The 20,039-nt window shown below is 32.6% G+C and overlaps 2 protein-coding genes across 2 annotated transcripts; one reads left to right on the top strand and one right to left on the bottom strand.

Annotated features, from left to right (window-relative positions):
• Nucleotides 1-10,038: 10,038 nt before the first annotated feature.
• On the top strand, nt 10,039-15,338 carry LOC122299277 (protein disulfide-isomerase-like). Its single transcript, XM_043109418.1, has 11 exons — nt 10,039-10,302; nt 11,073-11,103; nt 11,231-11,518; nt 11,602-11,790; nt 11,919-12,044; nt 12,305-12,442; nt 12,535-12,654; nt 12,754-12,871; nt 13,420-13,532; nt 13,989-14,182; nt 14,985-15,338. Exons 1-10 carry the CDS (start codon nt 10,109-10,111, stop codon nt 14,175-14,177), a joined length of 1,506 nt encoding a protein of 501 aa, XP_042965352.1. The 5' UTR covers nt 10,039-10,108; the 3' UTR covers nt 14,178-14,182; nt 14,985-15,338.
• A 467-nt stretch (nt 15,339-15,805) lies between these two features.
• Nucleotides 15,806-18,753, bottom strand: LOC122299278 (two-component response regulator ORR10-like). Its single transcript, XM_043109419.1, has 5 exons — nt 18,398-18,753; nt 18,005-18,117; nt 17,778-17,855; nt 16,366-16,433; nt 15,806-16,237 (listed from the first exon to the last, which is right to left on the bottom strand). Exons 1-5 carry the CDS (start codon nt 18,528-18,530, stop codon nt 15,973-15,975), a joined length of 657 nt encoding a protein of 218 aa, XP_042965353.1. The 5' UTR covers nt 18,531-18,753; the 3' UTR covers nt 15,806-15,972.
• Nucleotides 18,754-20,039: the final 1,286 nt, after the last annotated feature.

Raw genomic sequence — 20,039 nt, 5'->3', positions numbered from 1 at the left:
AAGCTCTCCTACTATCTTGGATCATATTCCAGTTCTTTCACAAAATAAATCACAACATTACTCACACACAACGCCATAGACACTTAAAATGACACTTAAAATAGTAATTCATCTAACCAATAAAATCTAATTCAAACATTTGTAAGAAAATGATGAACAATCCACCATATTAGCTCCATTGATTGCATCATAAAGAAAAATGTGCCCATTATCTAAAACCAAAACAAGTACCTAAAGAGGAAAAACAATTTCACAATATTATAGTGAAACTAGATCAGATTCACATAATAAAATAATTATTTAAGACATATACCCATAAAATCTACCACTACGAATAACAACCAATCATTTAAAATAGTTACCGCTAGTGAATTTGTGTCATGCACTTCTTAACATTAGAAGAACAAAAAAATCTTAACACACTAGAGGGCACTTTGGGGGGCATATTTGGTGGGCACCCTAGAAACAAGTACATAAAATTATCCTCCCCCCCTTTCTCCGAAAAAAGAAAGTTTCATTCTTTCCAACTTGCTGGTTTTTTTTTTTTTTTTTTAGGTTGCTACTTGAAGAATGAGAAACTTGCCTCTTACCTTAGACAGTAGCTGAATAAATTGTGGGCATGATCCAAAATGGTTTCAATTTTATAATCATACACAAGTTATCAATTTATCACCATACCCCTAGTCATACCATTAACAAATTTCAATTCATTCCAACATTGTACTTTCCTTTAATTTGGCGTAGTAACATTAATTGAATTTCAACTCAATTAACTTGGACTCTTTAGAGTTCAATAATTGGTACAAGAGTCAAAGCTGTAAATTGAATGACTTGAAAATTCATGAAATACTTGGTCAATTTATATGCATGAATTTCATAGACCCAGTTACACCAAAGATTACTAAAAAGGCAGTATACAATATTATAATTACAAAATCTTCATCAATCCTTTGTGGTTAGTATTGTTCACCCAATGTTTGACTTGTGATGCATTGGGTCAATAATACTAACCACACTAAAGCCCAAGTTTAATCCAACAAACTTGGATGCACTGGTATGGCATCCAAAGATGACCTAGATAAGTAATGAGAGTCTTCCAGGCCTATGATGCAACTTGCTTGAATTAGACCAAATAGCTTCAAATTGCATGCAATTTATGAAAAAAAAAAAAAAAAAAAAAAAAAACTTCAAACACTACCCACAATTTTTAGATACAAATGCCTTTGACAAAACGATTTGAATACCAACCTAGATGGTGTTGACATCGAATAAGGTTTCTATTCATCATCTGAACATGACTAGAAGCTTAATCCAATTCATGCAAAATTCCACTGCGTACTTGCATTACAAAGTATATAAAATCAATTCTCAACTGACTTCCACAGGGCAAACTTTGTAAATGAAACACTAGTATTTATTATCTATCTATCACTAGACAAACATTGGTGGTAACAGGGACAACTAGGGCAGAGGATGGGCGAGATAGGGGCGACTAGGAGGCTAAATGTATATGTGATTCTCAAACAATGGTGGTAATAGTGAAAGCAGATTAGCTTAAAGCAATTTAATGAAGATGAAGATGAATAAATACCTTAGCCTGTGGCCGTAGATCTCTTCAGCATAAATAAGCCTTTTCAAACAGCGCAATCAGAGGATGGGCAGAGGGGGCAGAGGGAGAGTGATAACAGCTCACTAGAAATTCAATGGTAGAATTTTTATAGGCTTTAGGAAACTCATGAAAATTTCTTAAGTTTTCACGAACCGACCAATCGCATAAATTTTAATCTGTCAACATAGACAGTGTTATTACTCATTATAGTGTCAGAAATGCGATTTCAATTATTTGAGGTAATTATAAATGTTAGAATGTGTTATGGTCTATGCTATTAGACTCAGTTAATTATTTAGAAATTTATGTTGCAATAACTCATTTTCATATTTTCAGACGAAATGCTTGTTCGAAACTATGAATTTATTTTTAAGGGCACTTCGGGGTCAAATTTTGGTAAACGATTTTCACTGTATGTTTATATAAATATTTAGTAATTTTCAGTACTAAGTTTATTATTCATTTCTTTTTTAAATGAATAGTAACTTCGATAAGCGCACTAAGTGTAATATTTTCAAAATCTTAAAGTGAAATGTTTGAATTAGGTTAGAGAAGTTTTATTTGGATACTTGACATATCTTAACCACACATGATGAATAGTATTAGACACTTAGTACTATAAGAAACATTGATGGATTTAAATGAATCAAGGTGTAAGATCATGCCACCTAAGCAAGAACCATATTCATCTGACCAATCAAATTGTGCCAAACCAAAAAGAATTTATACTCTAGTAAAACCCTATATGGTTGGAATCCAATTGAGAGCTCAAAAGTATGGTTACAACTAAAATCCCAAATGGTTTTATCCAAATCCTAAAGTTGACTTCAAAATCCTAACTTAATCGGTTTCTAGTATTGTGTTGAATCGTATGATTAAATTACTTTCATATACTATTAATCTTTTAAATTTATGTTAGAGCATCATTGTCTAACTTTTTTTAACTTTGGATATTTGATTGGACTAAGAGAAATTGGATTTGGACTTGATAACAACCTAAACCCTCTTAAAACCCCAAATTGAGGCCCATTCGGTTTAGACCAATTAAGGCCCACAAATTTGGCCTCATTAACATTGATTTTTGGCTCAAGTTTTCACCCTCACTTGGCTGACCAAATATTTCAAAAAGAGGACTAAAATGTTTTAGAAGGGATAAGCTAAATAGGCCATCTCACTCTTTCAACTCAATACTTCACCATGAGAAAATATCTTGGGATAGTTTTGTTCCCTTTTTTGGGTTATCAAGAGCAACAATCAAGCTCACTCTCAGCTCTCTCTTCATCTCTCACTTATCCAAGAAGTCTTTCAGCTCATTTCATAATCATCCCACCACTTGTTCCCACATTCCTTAGAGAGAAATTCAACGATTCTCTTAGACAGCTTTTAAGAGTTCTTTTGCATACCCATGTTAAAACTTATGTAAGTGTTTTATCACAACTTTTCCTTCATAAAAGTTATTCCTTTTTAGTCTAGTTTATGTAAATATCTGATTTGTTCTATTTGAAAATAATTTGGTCAATCAAATGTTGCTTAAACCCCAGAAAGGTCATTCTAGGAGATAAACTATGTTATATTTTGGGGTTTTTGACCAAACTAATGGATAGATCTTGGTCTAGAATTTTTATGGAGTATTGTTAACATGTGTATATTATTATTGGTTAAGGATTTTTTGCATGATTAAAGGTTTTGATGAAAGAGTTTTAGATCTTAAAACTTAGAAACTGGGAGAGAGAAAAACAATTTCTATTTTGAGAAAGTTTAAATCTTTGGTGGTTTAAACCTATTCCAATGGCTTTGATAATTTTATTGGAAGATTTTAAGCTTTTTATATACATTTAAGAATATTATTTTGAAGATATTTAATGTTAGTTTTAAAGATATGAAATTTTATGCAAAGAGATATTCGGATAGGCCAAAGTGTGGATGTTCTTGGCTAAATTTATATTTTGGTTAATTTTTAACCATGTGATCTTGAATTAGAAGCTTAGATATATTTTAGGACACATTTTTAAACCATGTGATGTTTTGGTTTGAAAATCACATCTTTATAAGTCATGGATCAAAGGATTGATAAAAATAAGTTAGAAACAAAAATCTGTTTTTGAACTTAGAGAGAAACCAAAAAGTTCAAGTATAGTTTGAGTGATTTTGATTACTTTTGTTCATGACTCAAAACATGTTTGTTCTTAAGAATATTTTATGAACATTTTAGAAGTAAGGGTTGGATTTTTTGAAGTTATTAGAGATGTTTTGAAATGATTCAAGGGTTTGCCTTTTTAGTTAACAAATTTGGATAATTTTTCTAAAAGTTTGGTGTTAATGATTAGCATATTTTATTGGGTGTTTTAATTATATTTTTAAACTTATGATAGAAAGATCTTTGTTGCAAAAATTTTGTTTGATAATGAGTTTTGAAATTGAAAAAAATGCAACAAAAATTAAGGAAAAAGCCTATGCAAGTTTTGGCCCCTATAGAGTTTTTATGGTTTTGTTTAGTATTAAATTTTTCTTATTTGATATTTGAGTTTAGGATAAAATTTACATGATGTATATAAATTTTGGTGATTTTTGGAGTTAGGATGCAAAATCTTTAAGTTAGAGGTAAAATTGTCATTTTCCCACATGTAGAGGGTAAAATGGTAATTTTGCTTTAAGTTAGTATATTTCTAGTTGTTAGTGATTAATTTCTAACTTTTATAAATCACTATTTTCAGTTCTTCATGATCGTACTTGAAATTACATAGAAAACATGAAGATCGATGTAAGTTAACTTTTAATTTACTAGTAGTTTACTGTGTATGTGTGATAAGTAAAGAAATTACAGTATATGTATGTATGTATGTATGTTATCATATATGCCATGCCATGCCATGCCAAGTTATTACATATTTTTCTATTACATAAAATTTATTCTGTCACGAGTTATTCAACTGTTACACAAGATATTCTATCACTTATTGTTATACATTACAAGTATGTCATGTTAAGTATGTCATCTATTACATGATGTCAAGTCATGCAATATTCAATGTTGTAAGTATGTCATGTTAAATATGTTGTCTATTATATATTTATGTCATATTACGAAATGTTTCTATCTTAAGTTAGTCATATCTTTCGAGTTATGTTCAATTCATGTTCTGTTACATCAGGGCTTTTGTCATTTTGAATTCCAGTCATGTTTCATCTCGAGTACAGTTTGTGTATTTCAAGAGCAGTCAAGTCAAGTTACTCATGTCAATCACAACTCTAAGTGTTAGGATGTGGTAATATTCTAGTGAAACCCATTTATTCATGTTGGAGTGTTTAAATAGGTGAAATTTTCTGAGTTAACGAAATATTGTCAATGGGTAGCGGGCGAGGATCTAACTAGCTAATCACCGGAGCGTGCCATGCACTAACGTTGATGGAGCCACATTTCATTTCAACAATTCATGGAGCCACAACAACTGTGAAACATGAAGTATGGGGTCACAATAATTGTAACGCATACACTATATTAGACATAGCAATTTGGCACATAAAATACATAAGGCCACACCGACTATAGAGTATGTATTAACGCACTTACAGCTGGTCTAGATACATGTGTTGTGATGCGGTAATCGACAATAACACATGTCTCTAGGGGACCCATGTAGCACCCGAGAAGTTGAGTTTAAGAAGTTAAAGAAATAAGATTCCAGGTTCATGTTAAGTTAAGTCTTAGATCAAGTTCATGTTAAGTCAAGTTTCATATCAAATTCATGTCAAGTCAAGTCTCAGTTTAAGTTTAGTTTAGTTTAAGTAAGTCAAATTCAGTTCACGTTTCAATTTAAGTTATGTTATGTATGCTATGTTGTACGTCAAGTTATGTTATAATTACTTATGAATTTGATTATTCATTCATGTTTTTACTGTTATGCATGCATCAACAACCTGTGTGGAGGTTTTCTGTTAACTTGCTAAGATTTGTAATCAAATATCATTGTAATAGTCCCAACTACTATTCCCTCGAATGGTAGATCTTGTTACAAGACTTGAAGGGGAATCAGGATTTGACCAACTGGACACAGTCAATTGAACAACGGTGCAACGTCAATGTTAATATAGTAGTTAACTTAAATTACTACTTATACTATAGAGTTGCACCTCCAATACTCTTTTGGATCATGGCTATTTTGGACTAGTGTTGTGATCTTAATTGTTCAATATGTCTTTATGTATGAAGTATGTTTTAAGCATTTTGGATATTTTCAGTTTGTTGCATAGTATTGCTAAAGAAAGTAAAAATTATCTACTGTGAATATTGTATAATGTTAAATACATGTTAGGAACGCTGTATCTTATATGTTATGAACGGGGGCATGTAACCTTATGTTACATGTCTTGACGCTTTAAATGTTCGTAATATCCTAAACAGAATTTGGGGGTGTCACAAGGGTTGACAACAATGGGGGTGCTGAGCATAGGGGGGTTGATGGCGACAGGGCAACTAGGGTAGGGGATGGGCGATGCTAGGGATGGGGGAGAGAATGGGCGACACTAGGGATGGGGGAGAGAATGAGTGACGTGGGGGTAAGGGGTGTGGGAGAGGATGGGCTGAGCGACAAGGGTGGGGGGAAAGGATGTATGCTACACGGGGTGGGAGAGAGGATGGGCGAATTTCAAATGAAGTGAAACAAGGGAGAGGGAATGAGAATGTGCAACAGCGAGAAAAAGGAAAAATCATCTTAAGTCATGTAAAGTATACTTTGGCTGTTGCCAAATAGTGGCTAATGCCAAGATTTTTTCTTCATATTTTAACTTTTGAGGAGTTTTAGCCAAGCTGATTCGGATGCCATAAGAGCACGCTCATTGGATTAGCTAAATGCTAAATCCATCTCATAGCTAATAGATCCTTAAATAACATCACATTGGATTAGCTAAAGTCTAAATATTTAGACTTTAGCAATAGTAACTTCCAAAATATCTAAACTTGGAAGTCATTGTACATACATCAAATACATATTTTATGATTTATTTCTCTTTCTTCTTTCTCACAACTGCCTTCTTCGACTTCCTTCTCAAAAAACTAGAAAGTTCTTCCTTTTCCATATATCGGCTTCATTCTTCGACCAGAGACAACTCCACCGCACCACCACTCAAAGTCTCATCGGCAAGAGGACCACCGCACTCCAACTCTTGTTGGCAACAACCAAAAACCCCCCTTTCTCTTGCCGATTTGGTTCTTCGAACTCTCAGGTACTCTCTTTCTTCATATATTTTGTGGTTCCCCACTAAATCTGTAAATTTCTATGCACCTCGCCATCTCTTGCATTCCTATTCTCCAAATCCTAATCTTCATTTACATCTGGGTGGCTTTTGGTTTATAACCGAACATATTTTCTTTTTGATTATGTGTATTTTGTGCTGCACATAAGAAAAAGAAGATTGATATAAAGATAATGGAATTAGTCTTTCTGGCATGGAAGAAATGTAGCAAGACTATTTTCGAACTCTTCGGAAGGAAGTTTACGAGGAAATAAAGAATAGATCTACATCCACATCTACATCCCCATCCATACCTTTTGGAGGAAAGTAACTCATGTGGTTTCACATTACTCTTTCTATTTTGTCGTAAATGCACATGAATGTAATAAACTCTTTTGTATTGATTTTAGTGGCTGTCTAGTCACATATGCTAAAATACATGTGATTAGACAGCCACTATGTAATTGGGCAACAGTTACATAATAGACTCTTTCGTGCTGATTTTGTGGATGTATTTTGTGGAAATGCAAAGTCCTTTAGTGTATTTTGTGGATGTAAGATGTGGATGTATTCTGTGGAAATACAATGATGTATTTTTGTGGAAATGCAAAGGCCTTCAGTGTATTTTGTGGAAATACAACGATGTATTTTTGTGGAAATGCAAATTCCTTTAGTGTATTTTGTGGATGTAAGATGTAAATATATTTTGTGGAAATACAATGATGTATTTTATGGATGTTGTTGTGGAAACATATTGTGGATGAAGCTGTTTGTTATTATGTCTACTTTCTTGTGGATGATTTGTCTATTGACCATCTGACTTAAAATGATCAAGCTTACCATTAGCTGAGTTATTTGTAAAATGTATTTAATATTTGAATAGAATGATATTTGGGGGGAATGTACTGATCTTTCTATGAAAGTGGCAGCAATTAAAATTATAATCTGTACATGTCTCTCTCTCTCTCTCTCTCTCTCTCTCTCTCTCTCTCTCTCTCTCTCTCTCTCTCTCTGTTTTTTTTTTCTTTTTGTTTTGCAATGCATATTTCATTTACATTTATTCCCTTATATTTAATAGCCATTACGCTTTTTGTTTTCTGTAGCATACATTTTGGTACTGTCAAAAGGTTAGACTTGTTGAAATCATGGGCTAGCTTTGGAGATGGAGTAATTGTTTGAGTTCTCCTAAAAAGGTTCATGCCATCTCCTTTGATTCTGTCCATAAAGTACTACTTCTCATATTATAGATTAGTACTCTCCAAATCATAAAGAGCATTAATTGTTGTTATGATATATGCCTGTCGATCAGCAATGCACATAACACAATTCTCAGTTGCTAGCTTTTTTGTTGGTACTTTCGTTGTGTTTTCAGTGACATCTTATTTTGTTCTTTTATAAAATAATTTTTTTTATTAACATCGAATATTCGGAAACCAACGTCTCAACTAATTTTAGAGATGCGTAGACCCTCGGTAAGAAATTTCTTGTAAGTGTATTTCTGATAATTCAGGAGAAATGACTCGAGTTTAACATAACAATTGCCCAACTCATCTCTTGGCTTTTATGTCAACCATGAGATGAGGAACCTTTGGTTGGGTATATGACAAATATCCTCCAAAATTAAGGGATGCATCTCCCTTAATTTAAGGGATGAATTGACCTCTTGCTGTGCTACTCTTTCAAATATTCTCTGAAACTTTAAAGAACCACATTTTTTTTTTTTTTTTAATTTCAATTGGTTAAAGTACTTTGCCTCATTGCCTTTATTTTGTGAAACCTGCAGCAAAAGTTCTCTTGCTGCACTTTCCCCTCTTCAAGCAGTACTATTTGGTGTGGATGGAACTTTATGTGATTCAGATCAACTCCATTACCATGCCTTCTGTGAAATGCTTCAAGAGGTACTGGAGTTTCTTTTACCACCTTATCAGCAAAAAAATAAAATAAAATCTTAAAAAAAAAATATAGATTTCTAATTCATAATTCATGTCTCTTCATTTCTTTAAATCAAGTTCTTCCACACCAGAAATATGAGTTTTGCTATATATAAGTATAGTCGCGTACTAATCTGCGTACCAATACTGATTCTTTCATACTTAAAATTTAAATTAACACTGTTTTTAATAAAATTTACTTTTTGACCAATCACAATAAATTAGTGTACATATTAGTGCACAAGTGTGCTTGCAACTAGACTTTTCTCAGAAATATATAACTTTTATTTATCCAATGAAGCACATACATTTTCTTTAACTTAAAATATGTGAGAAAAAAGCAATCAAATCCACCATGAAGAAATGGATTTATGGCTTACTTGTTTGCTTAACCAAGGGAAACTCATAATTTGTATGAATTTAATATATATGAACAATAGTTAATGTAGGATTGACAGAAATTGTGGTGGTGTACAGACTGGTTTTAATGGAGGAGTTCCAATTACAGAGAAATTATACATTGAGAATATTTCTTGCAAGCATAACGATGATATTGCTTGATTTGTAATTAAAATATTTATACAGAATTTTAGATGAATTTAATCAGACATTTGTGGTTATTAATATTAAATAAAAATTAAAAAATATAATTTTTTAACCCATAATTTAATTAGAATATGATTACTAATTAACATATAATAAGTAGAATAGTAAAATATGATAAAATAAAATAAATTAATAATTAAAAAAATTATTTTTTTAGTTATTTATTATTCATTACTATATAATAAATAAATAGATAATTTATTTTATATTTATTAAAAGTGTTCTTTTAACTTTAATTAATTCATTAAAAGTGCGCTCAAAAAAAGGTATTACTCGAATTTAAAAGCTTTGGTATTTAATATTTATTGATAAATGTTTATTAATAAAATCGTTATCAACTTATGGAAAACATCAACAAGAAATCCCCGTGAGAGACCCGCCAGAGCCAAAGTCAAAAAAACAGTAAATACATTAAAAATTGAGATGTACTTGCCGATTTAGAACTTACTAAGATAACATCTGTGTGACGAGCCCGACCCAATGGTTTTACGCCACGTCATAGATCAACCATAGGTAGAGCGAGTAGGATCCACACCCAAATCTCTAGCGAGTACGAGAAATGAGATTATCTCGGAGTCGCGCACGTGTCATGGTACAACCAACGTTTGTGGCGCTGCCTCTCTACTCACCTCAGCCACTCCAAACATCTTTTATATACGCGGAACTCTCGGCAGTCATATCAGAGGGAACGGGAAAAAAAGTCACGAGAACAAACACGCAGGGTTTGGCAATGGCGTCTAGGGCTTCGATTTACTTTTTAGTGCTGGCTCTGTCTCTCTTCGCGTCTTCCTTTACGAATATCTGTGCCGAGGAATCGGGATCGGAATCGGAATCGAAGGAGTTCGTGCTCACCTTGGACCACTCCAACTTCTCCGACACTGTAAGCAAGCACGACTTCATCGTCGTCGAGTTCTACGCCCCTTGGTATCCACCTTCTTCTCCTCTCACCGTAATTGGTTCCGTTTGGTTTGTCCGATCTGTGCTACATGTTTTAGTCTGCTGAATTATGTTTGTCTGCGTTGATTAAATTCTCAAAATATCTCTCTCCGTTTTATTTTCCTTTATTTACATTTTTTTTTTAATCTAGATTTGTAGTGCTGATCTATTTATTATAATTTTTTTTTTTCATTAATCGAATAAAAATTCTACGTTTAATCTGCTTTTAGGGTTCGAATTCACTTGTTGATTGTGGGAATTCAAGAGCATGAGTTGATTACTTCTCCTGCATGTAGTGTGGGCGCTCTCTTGATCTCACTTTTTTCAATTAACTTCTAAATTGGGTTAAGACATTTGATTTGAAGATAATATTTTTTCTTACTTATTAAAAAAAAAAATTGAAGATAAATATCGAAACTAGTTATAGGCTACTGTTTTTTTTCTTCTTCGTCACATTTCGCTCAAATAGGTGATTAGGTTTCCAAAGGATGTTATATATATGTTAATCTGAAAAAATGTCTTTTCTTGCCTCCAGAAAAATGTCCCTTTATATTTGAACGAAAAAGAAAAAAGAAAAATCTATTGTGATATCGAACCGCTTTTAACATTTATGAATTTGTTGCATATGCACAATAGGTTCAAACATAAGAATTAGCTTCTTCTGTAAAAAAGTAATTTTTTTTTTCCGAGTTGAAAGTTGATAATCTTGCCTTTCATTCTATACTTCTAATATTTATCCGTTATCATCTCCCTTCCAGGTGTGGCCACTGTAAGAAGCTTGCTCCAGAGGTAACAAGAATTTCTATTTTCTAGTGCTTTCATAGGATTCTACTCCACACTGTGGGTAGTTATTCAGGAGAAACAGAAACCTTATATTTTTTCAGTTAGCTGATAATAACTTCCCATTCATTTGTAGTACGAGAAAGCTGCATCTGTATTGAGCGTTCATGACCCCCCAGTCATTCTAGCAAAAGTAGATGCCAATGAAGGAGAAAATAAAGATCTGGCTTCTGATTTCGAGGTCAAAGGTTTCCCCACAATTAAGATTCTGAGAAATGGAGGAAAGAATGTTCAAGAGTACAAAGGTCCACGTGATGCAGATGGTATCGTTGATTATCTGAAGAAACAAAGTGGTCCTGCATCCGTTGTGATTAAATCTGTGGAAGATGCTAGTAGTCTTATTGATGACAAGAAGATATTCATTGTATGCACCTAATACTATTTGTTTTCCAGTTCATTCTTTCCTGTAAAGCTTGGCGTCTGAAAGTACTTTTTCATATCTTACAGGTTGGGGTATTCCCAAAATTTTCTGGGGAGGAGTTTGAGAACTTCACGTCTCTTGCTGAAAAGCTGCGCTCAGACTACGAGTTTGGGCATACTTTGGATGCCAAGCTTCTTCCACGTGGGGAATCATCAGTGACAGGGCCCATAGTTAGGATCTTGAAGCCATTTGATGAACGTTTTGTTGATTTCCAGGTATCATTGATTTGAGAAGTTTCAGAACAGATATATTTATCATCTATTTGCTCTTTCAGTTAGGAGTTTTTATGCTGATTTATTCTAATGTATACAATAGCTATCTTACAGAAGTTACATGCATGCAGGATTTCCATGTGGATGCTTTAGAGAAGTTTGTTGAAGAGTCTAGCTTGCCTACTGTGACTGTCTTTAATAACGATCCAAACAATCATCCCTTTGTTATCAAGTTCTTTAACAGTCCGAATGCCAAGGTAATTCATTGTGAAATTTGTCTTCTAATCGGTTTTGCTCATTCTAAAAGCTCGAATAATTTCCAGCATTTAGTATCATGGATGTGTTTGAAGATTTGTTGAAAGTCCTCTCCTCTTTTCAGTTTGCTTATTAAATTGGAATTCTCATAATGCTTTCTAGCTTATATTTCAATGGGACAGTCTTTATCTTGGCTGTCCATTCTATGCATCCTTTTCTGTTTAATTGATTATCTTCTAATTAAAGATTTTGAAATTGGTAGGCTATGTTGTTCTTGAACTTCAGCAGTGAAACTGCTGATTCTATCAAATCAAAATATCGTGAAGTTGCTGAGCAATCTAAAGGAGAAGGGATAAGCTTTCTTATTGGAGATCTTGAAGCTAGCCAAGGTGCCTTCCAGGTCGGTATCTTTTCAGTGTGCTTCTCCGGTTTTGCTTCTTCTTTGCTCTGTATTTTTCTCTGACATGGTAAATGTTTTGATTGTATGATCAGTATTTTGGACTTAAAGAAGAGCAAGTTCCACTACTTGTCATTCAGAAGGCTGAAGGAGAGAAATATCTGAAACCAAACTTGGAGGCTGATCATATTGCACCCTGGGTGAAGGACTACAAGGTGATTCTTTACTTTCTTCATTTATTGCATTTGTTCTGTCAGCTACTTTTGGATGTTAAGTGAGTCAAAGTTGCTTAATTGATGGACTTTTGATTCCAGGATGGCAATGTCCAACCATATAGGAAGTCTGAACCTATTCCTGAAGCTAACAACGAGCCTGTGAAAGTGGTTGTTGCGGACAGCCTCCAGGATGTAGTCTTCAATTCTGGAAAGAATGGTGAGAAGAATAATTTTTTTACTTCTTTTCGTGTCATGTAATGGTAGGCTAAAATGTCTAAAATAATGGAAGGCATTGCCAAGCATTCCCTGTCCTTTAGTACCTTTTTTGAGTATTATTCTATTTCAATTTAATAGATTAAGATTACCTATCAAAAAAGATTTAATAGATTAAGATTGCTACTGCAGATAATTGAATTAGATCATGTGAGACTTCTATCAATAAACTTACCGATAAATAGAAAGTGTAGATCATGTGAGACAATTCAATTTGGTCTTACAGATCTTCCTACCATTTCTTCCTTTGTGAGAATTATTGGGATTAAGATCTTATGATATTCACATAACTTATACCCGTTGGTTATTTTGTGGCAAGAGTCATGACAGGTGAGTTTGAAGAATTAATATGAAGAAAGGGTCTAGGAACTGAAACAAATTATTAATGTTTTATTAACAGTTGGTGTTCAGTACCTTTTTTAATGCTTGATATTGTTTCATGCTTCTGGTTATCCTATGATTATAGATTCACATTATGTATTCAATTTACAGTTCTCCTAGAGTTTTATGCTCCTTGGTGTGGACACTGCAAAAAATTGGCTCCGATCTTGGATGAAGTGGCCATCTCATTTCAAAATGACGCTGACGTTGTTATTGCGAAACTTGTAAGATCTTTTGCCTCGTTTAGTTTTTATAAATAGCTATTTATATCTTTGTCAACTCTCAGTTATTGTCTTCTTAATTTGAAGTTTATATCTGTCCGGGAAGCAAAATAAGCTACGCCTTTTATCTATATAAATATCTTCGATTACCTATAAAAAAAAAAAAGAGAAGAAAAAAGAAAGACGCGCCTCTTGCCACAAAGTACTCTGGTCATTAAATCTATTTTTGTTTTCATTATATATGCATGGATGAGGCATGACCTAATTTATCTGCTGTCATGGGATTTTGGGTGTTCTGCATTCAGATTTGCATACCATTTAGTCGAGGAACTCTTATCTGTCTCCAATTTGTCGGCCTAATTTATTTAATTGGCTGATAATATTGTTTATCATATAATATATCTTATAACATCTTGTATCATATAATATTTTCTTAGTACATTTGCTTTCTCTTTCTAGGATGCAACCGCAAATGATGTCCCGAGTGATAAATTCGATGTGAAAGGTTACCCAACCATGTACTTTAGGTCAGCAAGTGGCAAGCTATTGGAGTATGATGGTGAGAGGACCAAAGAAGCGATCATAGATTTCATTGAAAAGAATCGGGACAAAACTGCCCCACATGAACCGTCAAAAGATGAGCTCTAAACAAGGTAAATATGGCTGTGCCTGTTGACTCTCTTCTAATTTTCAATTGATCGGAAGAAGTAGCTTGGTCTGAACGATATTGATTTTTTTCAGATATTCTTACATATTGCATAGATTTACTACTAGTTTATATTTAAAAAAAAAAAAAAAAGGAAGGTAAAGAATAATTCGGTCCTTTTGTGGCAATAGAAATGCATATTTGCTTTCAAATTTTAGAATTTAGAGAGATAAGATGTGTTATCCGGGCTGATCAATGTCCCCATCAGCTGCAAGTGGACAAGTTTACCATATACCTCCTCACCAATTGAAGTTTTTTCTTTTCATCTCAAAAGCACACAACAGAGCCATACACACATGCACTCAGACACTTGCAAAACCCTCTTGCGTATGTTGGAGTACATTTGGTACTGAGATAAGATGAGAAATTATCAAAACTTTTCTCAATTTCCTTCATAAATATTATTCAAATATAAAATATTTTTCAATTTCAAATCTTTAACTATTTCATCTAATCATTATCTAATGATTATATTTTTTATAAATTTCAAAATAAAACTCAAATCAGTACAATTTTTTCAAACTGCAAAACAAAAATTTTAAAAAATATATATAATTAAATAATTTCTTAAATTTATAAATTTTTTATTCAAATTGTTCTCTCATTTATTAAAATCTAATAAAATATCTTAATTTAAATTATTTCATTATTATTCATAAATCATTTGTACTACTATATACAAAATTTTAAGAATTTTAAGATTCTCCGAATGTCCAAATGAGCCTTAAATGATGATTCCTCTTGTGCAGTGGGTACACACTTTTCGATGTAGAGGAGACAGACATGTACAGTTTTGTGTACATCTGGTGTTTAGTAGCTGCTCTTATACCCAGAACAGTAGCAAGATTAACAATGCCTGATCTCCTTCCTTCGGCCGTTCTCCGTTCTTGTTACTTTTAACAGTTTCTGTTTCCATGAATAAAATGAGAGGTATCTTTTGGAATGTGTAGTAGCTCTGGTAGTTTCTGGATAGTAGTAGTTTATGTAACAGTTTTGTGGCCATAGACTCTCTTTCCAGAAAATTAAATTAGAGAGGATATATATTTATATGCTCACATGGCAATGGTGCCGGAGTTTTATGCAGGAAAAAAGTTGCATGCCAATTTATTTTTATTTTGTTTCATGCTTAGCAAAATAAAATGGTCGAAATGTCCTGGAATTATGTCCTGAAAAATGGTTCACCACCTCTTTGGTGCAAACTAGCTTTTGGAATCATACTCCCGGGTGAAAAGTCAGCAATTTAACCAATTCTATGTTGGGAAATTTTCGAGAGTGCAATACACAGGACTGGGATTATTTTGTAGAGGTGGATCCAAAGAGGCCTGCCTTGGAGAGGTGTCCGACAAAAAAAGAAAACAAAAAAATTAAGAATATTTGAAAAATGGCGTCGGTAGAAGCTTTTTTGGAAAAAGAACTGTTATAGTTATGAAGAGATCACACAAAAGTAAATTTATAAATTAACATAATTTCATATAATATTTTGGATCTAGCTTATAATAAAACTAGTTTTATAACCTAATGCATCATATTAAGTCTTATTAGTTTGAGGATGTCTCTCTTGGAAAAAAAATTCAAAAACAATGCTGTTAAACTTTTTATTTCTTTGTTTTGTAACAGAGTTGTTCCAAAACCTTAGTGCAAGGAAATAGAAATCTGGCTAAAAGAGCAGTAGCAAATCTTATACCCCAATCGTATGTATATGCACCCAACTGCAACTATAATGGTATACCCAGTTAATTATATAACAGCCAGTCCCTTCATCTGAGGTCTTCTCTCTAGTGGCTCTGGAGTCATTGTTTTCCTTTTGCTCACTACTACGTTTTGATTGTTGTTCATCGTGATGTCGATGATCATGCGGTCATTGCCGTTGTCGTTGGAAGTGGTGGTAATGTCTATCTTAGGATGGACTGGAAGTTTCAGAAGGTGAGGCTGAAGCTGTTTCTTCAAGTCTGATAATTGAACAGGCTTCAGAAGGAACTCCTCTGCCCCTTCTTCCATACACCTACACTCAACTCATTCCATGCGCATGCATTTTCATATTCAGTCAGAAATCCTGAAGTGTTTATATATATATATATATTGAAATAATTTTATATAAAGGAAAATGAAGGAAAAGGGTGAGAAACTTACATGCTTATTCTAGACGGTACATTCTCTGATGACATCACTACTACTGGTATATCTTTCCACGAAGACCCCTGCGTAAAGAAACAGACCTAATAAGCACTTTGTACCAAGATCTATCTAAATTCTAAGACTTGGGGGCATGTTCGTCAAACATGAAACTATCTCAAAATTTTCAAAATTTTTTATACTTTTGTTTTCAAACATCATTAAAATTCAAAATGTTTTTTAATTACAAATTTTAAACTTTTTTTATTTATTCATTACCTAATTATTACTCAAACGTAAAACTTAATACAATTTTTAAAAATTGAAAAACAAAAATAATATAAAATTTATAGTCAAACAAATTTTTTATTTTATAATCAAACAATAATATAAGCTTTTTTCTCTTAGTTTTTAAAATTCAATAAAATATCTTCACTTAAACTATTTTATTATTATTCACAAAATTATGAGATATTCTAAGCATCAAAACATGCCCTTAAAGCGAGAAATATAAGCATATATATATACACATAAAATATTCTATAATTTTAATTAAAAATGTTTAAAAATTCACTCGAGCATAAATATATGACCAACATTATGTGTTTATGCCAAGAGCCTGATGGCACACAGTTCCTCTCCAAATGGAGAACATAAAAAAAAGAAAAAAAAAAGAAAAAGAAAAAACCTTATATGTTTATATCTCATATTTTAGATCTTAAAGTTTGAATACAAAATTTAGGAAATCCAAATCAAGAAATTGATTGCTTATTACAGTTTTTACTGTTATATATTATTATTGAAGTCATGTTTCCAAAATACCAAACTTTAATGCTAGGTTTAGATATAAAGATAATTTCAACTCATCTCATGATCTCAATTCATCTTTATAACCTTTTCAAATTCTTATACAAAATATAATAAATAATTCATTTTTTTCAAATTTTAAAATAATAATAATATTCTAACAATATTTTATTAACTTTTAACTTTTATCTCAACTCATCTCATCTCAACTCACTATCTTATAAACCTCACCTAAGACCCTAATTCAAATATTAAGATCATACTCCCACGAAATTCTTAATTAGAAAGTACTTTGGCCAATTTTTCTTTCTTTCTTTTCTTTTCTTTTCTTTTTCATTTATATATATATACACATTAAACTATGTTAATCTATCTGTAAAATATTTCCTTCAGAAATTTACCCTTTAAAAGCGTACGTTCATAGCTCTAAGCATGAATTCTTGAAGGCTTCTTCTGTAGATGGACATTTCCTTTACTATAACACTTTTTTCCCCCTTCTTTCCCCTTCTAGTATCAGTAACTATTGTCGTATCTGTACATACTATTCCAAACAATGCACGTAATATATGTATTTTATATCAATCATGAGAGAATATTAGTGATGATGGTGATTTAATTATCACCTTGACTCTCTTAAGTAAATCATAGCCGCTCATCCCTGGCATTGAGTAATCCGTCATGATCAAGTTTACTTTCAACCCCTGCAATATTTGTTCACACAACTATTTCTTATTAGTACTTCGAATTATTTCTTTAAAAGAATATGGGAAAAAGCTTTAAATACTTCATTATCACTTTTGATTATCTTCTTTCTTCCATGGGTGCTTAGAAGAAAGATCAAGATCCTGACCTCTTGTGTTGAGGGTTGGGGAAAAGAGGATGAAGCTGTAGATCTGTCAATCTCTTGGCTATCAAGCAGGCCCAGATATTCAAGAGCTTTGTCCCCAGAATCCACACAAGTTACTGCAACAATCGTTATAACAATAAATATATTGAATAGTTCTATTTGAAGGTCTTGATGCAATATTTCATCGATAAATATTGGATATATAACATGATATTTATGGAAACCTACCATCTCGGGGATCCCAAAATAGAAACCCAAATTATCGAGTTTAGGATGCATAATAAGGCCAGCCCCCAATTAATTAACAAATAACAAGCAATGCTGAATATCATTACATCAAAAGAAATAGGCTCTGAATTATTTAATATATTAAGAAGAATTCCATCCAAGTTTTACCTTTGCATGAGGATTCTCTGAGGAGCCTCTCCAAGAGCTTCCTCTCAATGAGACTATCGTCAACTGCAAGAACATGGAAATGCTGCTTTTCCCTTTGTTGGGTATCTGCTATATCTGAGTGCAAGTACTCCATTAATTTGGTTGAGAATATTGAAACTCAGGGGTCTTGAGAGAATCCCAGTTAATGTTTATATATATATATATATATGGATATATATGGAGATCGATCTATATATGGGGGAATGGAATGGGAAGTGTGTTGTTTTGTGAACGATTTTAGGTAGGAGAGGGCAACAAGTAATGAAGCTGGAGTTCTTTGCAAGATAGCAGATGGTGTACGTATGTCTGGCTGGCGTGCCTAAGTAGTGTGCTTTTCATGCTGAGATCTCTCGCTAGATTCTCTACAACCACCACTCATTAACCTGTCTGACTCTCTTTCTTCCTTTCTTTTTCTTTTTTTGGATTTTGTTTGATTGCAAAGGAAACTCTGGGTCCCATTGTTCATGAAGATAATAGAAAGGAATTGATATTTTTAGGGTGTCATGAACTGTGTAATTTGGATTAGAATTTGCAAAAAGGTGTTTTTACTAATTAAGAATTTATTATTTAGATGGTATTTTTTCTCCCTTTTCTTTTTAATTTCTTTTCTTTATTTTTCTTTTCTTTCCCTTTCCTGATTTTCTTTTAATTTAAATAAAGTCACATTCGATTTGCATGTTGCTTTGTTCCAACGAACAGATCTAATCCCACCGCAATGTTTAGGATGGAAGGATGTGACACGTGACATAACAGGTAGCCGGCAACATATCGATAATAAAATATTGGTAGCATAGGTATCATCTTTTAAATATTCTAATTAATTGTAATGTTTTTTATCCTTTTCAAACAAATAGTTAATTGTTGTATTAAAGAATATAAAGTACACATAAATTTCATGTAGTTTTTTTTGAAAAGGAATTTGATTATTAAAAAATTAATTAATTTTTTTTAATGTAGATCCTGAAATATTTATTCATTTTTTTTAAAATGATTGTATAACACTTACAAACTCACTGTTATAACTATCATTTCTCTATATTAAAACAACCTAGAGATTATAGGGTGGTAAAAAAAAAAAAAAAAATCGTCTGAGAAAAAGCTACTCAACTATGCTACCAATTTATTTAGAAAAATGAAAACTCACTAAAAAGCTTTTGGACCTCTTCATGCATGTTGCGGTATCTCCACAGTAGAAAATGATTCAAATCAAAGTGGCGGATTCAAAAATTTATCATTGGGGGTGATGTTAAGGACGTGTCCCACCATCATCAGAGTAGTCGTTCACCTATACGATGTAAGAAGATTCCGATGTGATACGCCTGAAAACATTCCGATGCTTAAGTTAGTCAAGTATACTATCAAATAATTTAGAATTCAGAAATAGAGATAGAGATAGATTACTATCAAAAATTATTTGATATATATATTTTTCCAGTTAAAACTAACTTAGCATTATATAGGATCACCTCAACATGATGCTTATCTTCCGCAGTGTTTATCAATTTAGATCATTACTAAATAATTGAAACAACCACGGGCAAGCATGAAATTCCTATCTTCCCATGTAAGGTGGCATGTAGTGTGTTCAACTGCGGTGGGTTTG

This window comes from Carya illinoinensis, chromosome 16, assembly GCF_018687715.1.
Source record: "Carya illinoinensis cultivar Pawnee chromosome 16, C.illinoinensisPawnee_v1, whole genome shotgun sequence".
Lineage (NCBI taxonomy): Eukaryota > Viridiplantae > Streptophyta > Magnoliopsida > Fagales > Juglandaceae > Carya > Carya illinoinensis.
Note: the sequence above shows the minus strand (reverse complement) of the source record. Positions and strands in the feature narration are given on the sequence as shown.

Excerpts from the sequence above, each read along its gene's own strand:
- LOC122299277 (XM_043109418.1), top strand. The coding sequence starts at position 10,109 with ATGGCGTCTAGGGCTTCGATTTACTTTTTAGTGCTGGCTCTGTCTCTC. Across the intron at positions 12,045-12,304 it reads TTAACAGTCCGAATGCCAAG|GCTATGTTGTTCTTGAACTT; the intron begins GTAATTCATTGT and ends TGAAATTGGTAG. Across the intron at positions 13,533-13,988 it reads ACGTTGTTATTGCGAAACTT|GATGCAACCGCAAATGATGT; the intron begins GTAAGATCTTTT and ends TTCTCTTTCTAG.
- LOC122299278 (XM_043109419.1), bottom strand. The coding sequence starts at position 18,530 with ATGGAGTACTTGCACTCAGATATAGCAGATACCCAACAAAGGGAAAAG. Across the intron at positions 17,856-18,004 it reads CCCAACCCTCAACACAAGAG|GGGTTGAAAGTAAACTTGAT; the intron begins GTCAGGATCTTG and ends CAAATATTGCAG. Across the intron at positions 16,434-17,777 it reads ATTTACTTAAGAGAGTCAAG|GGGTCTTCGTGGAAAGATAT; the intron begins GTGATAATTAAA and ends TTCTTTACGCAG.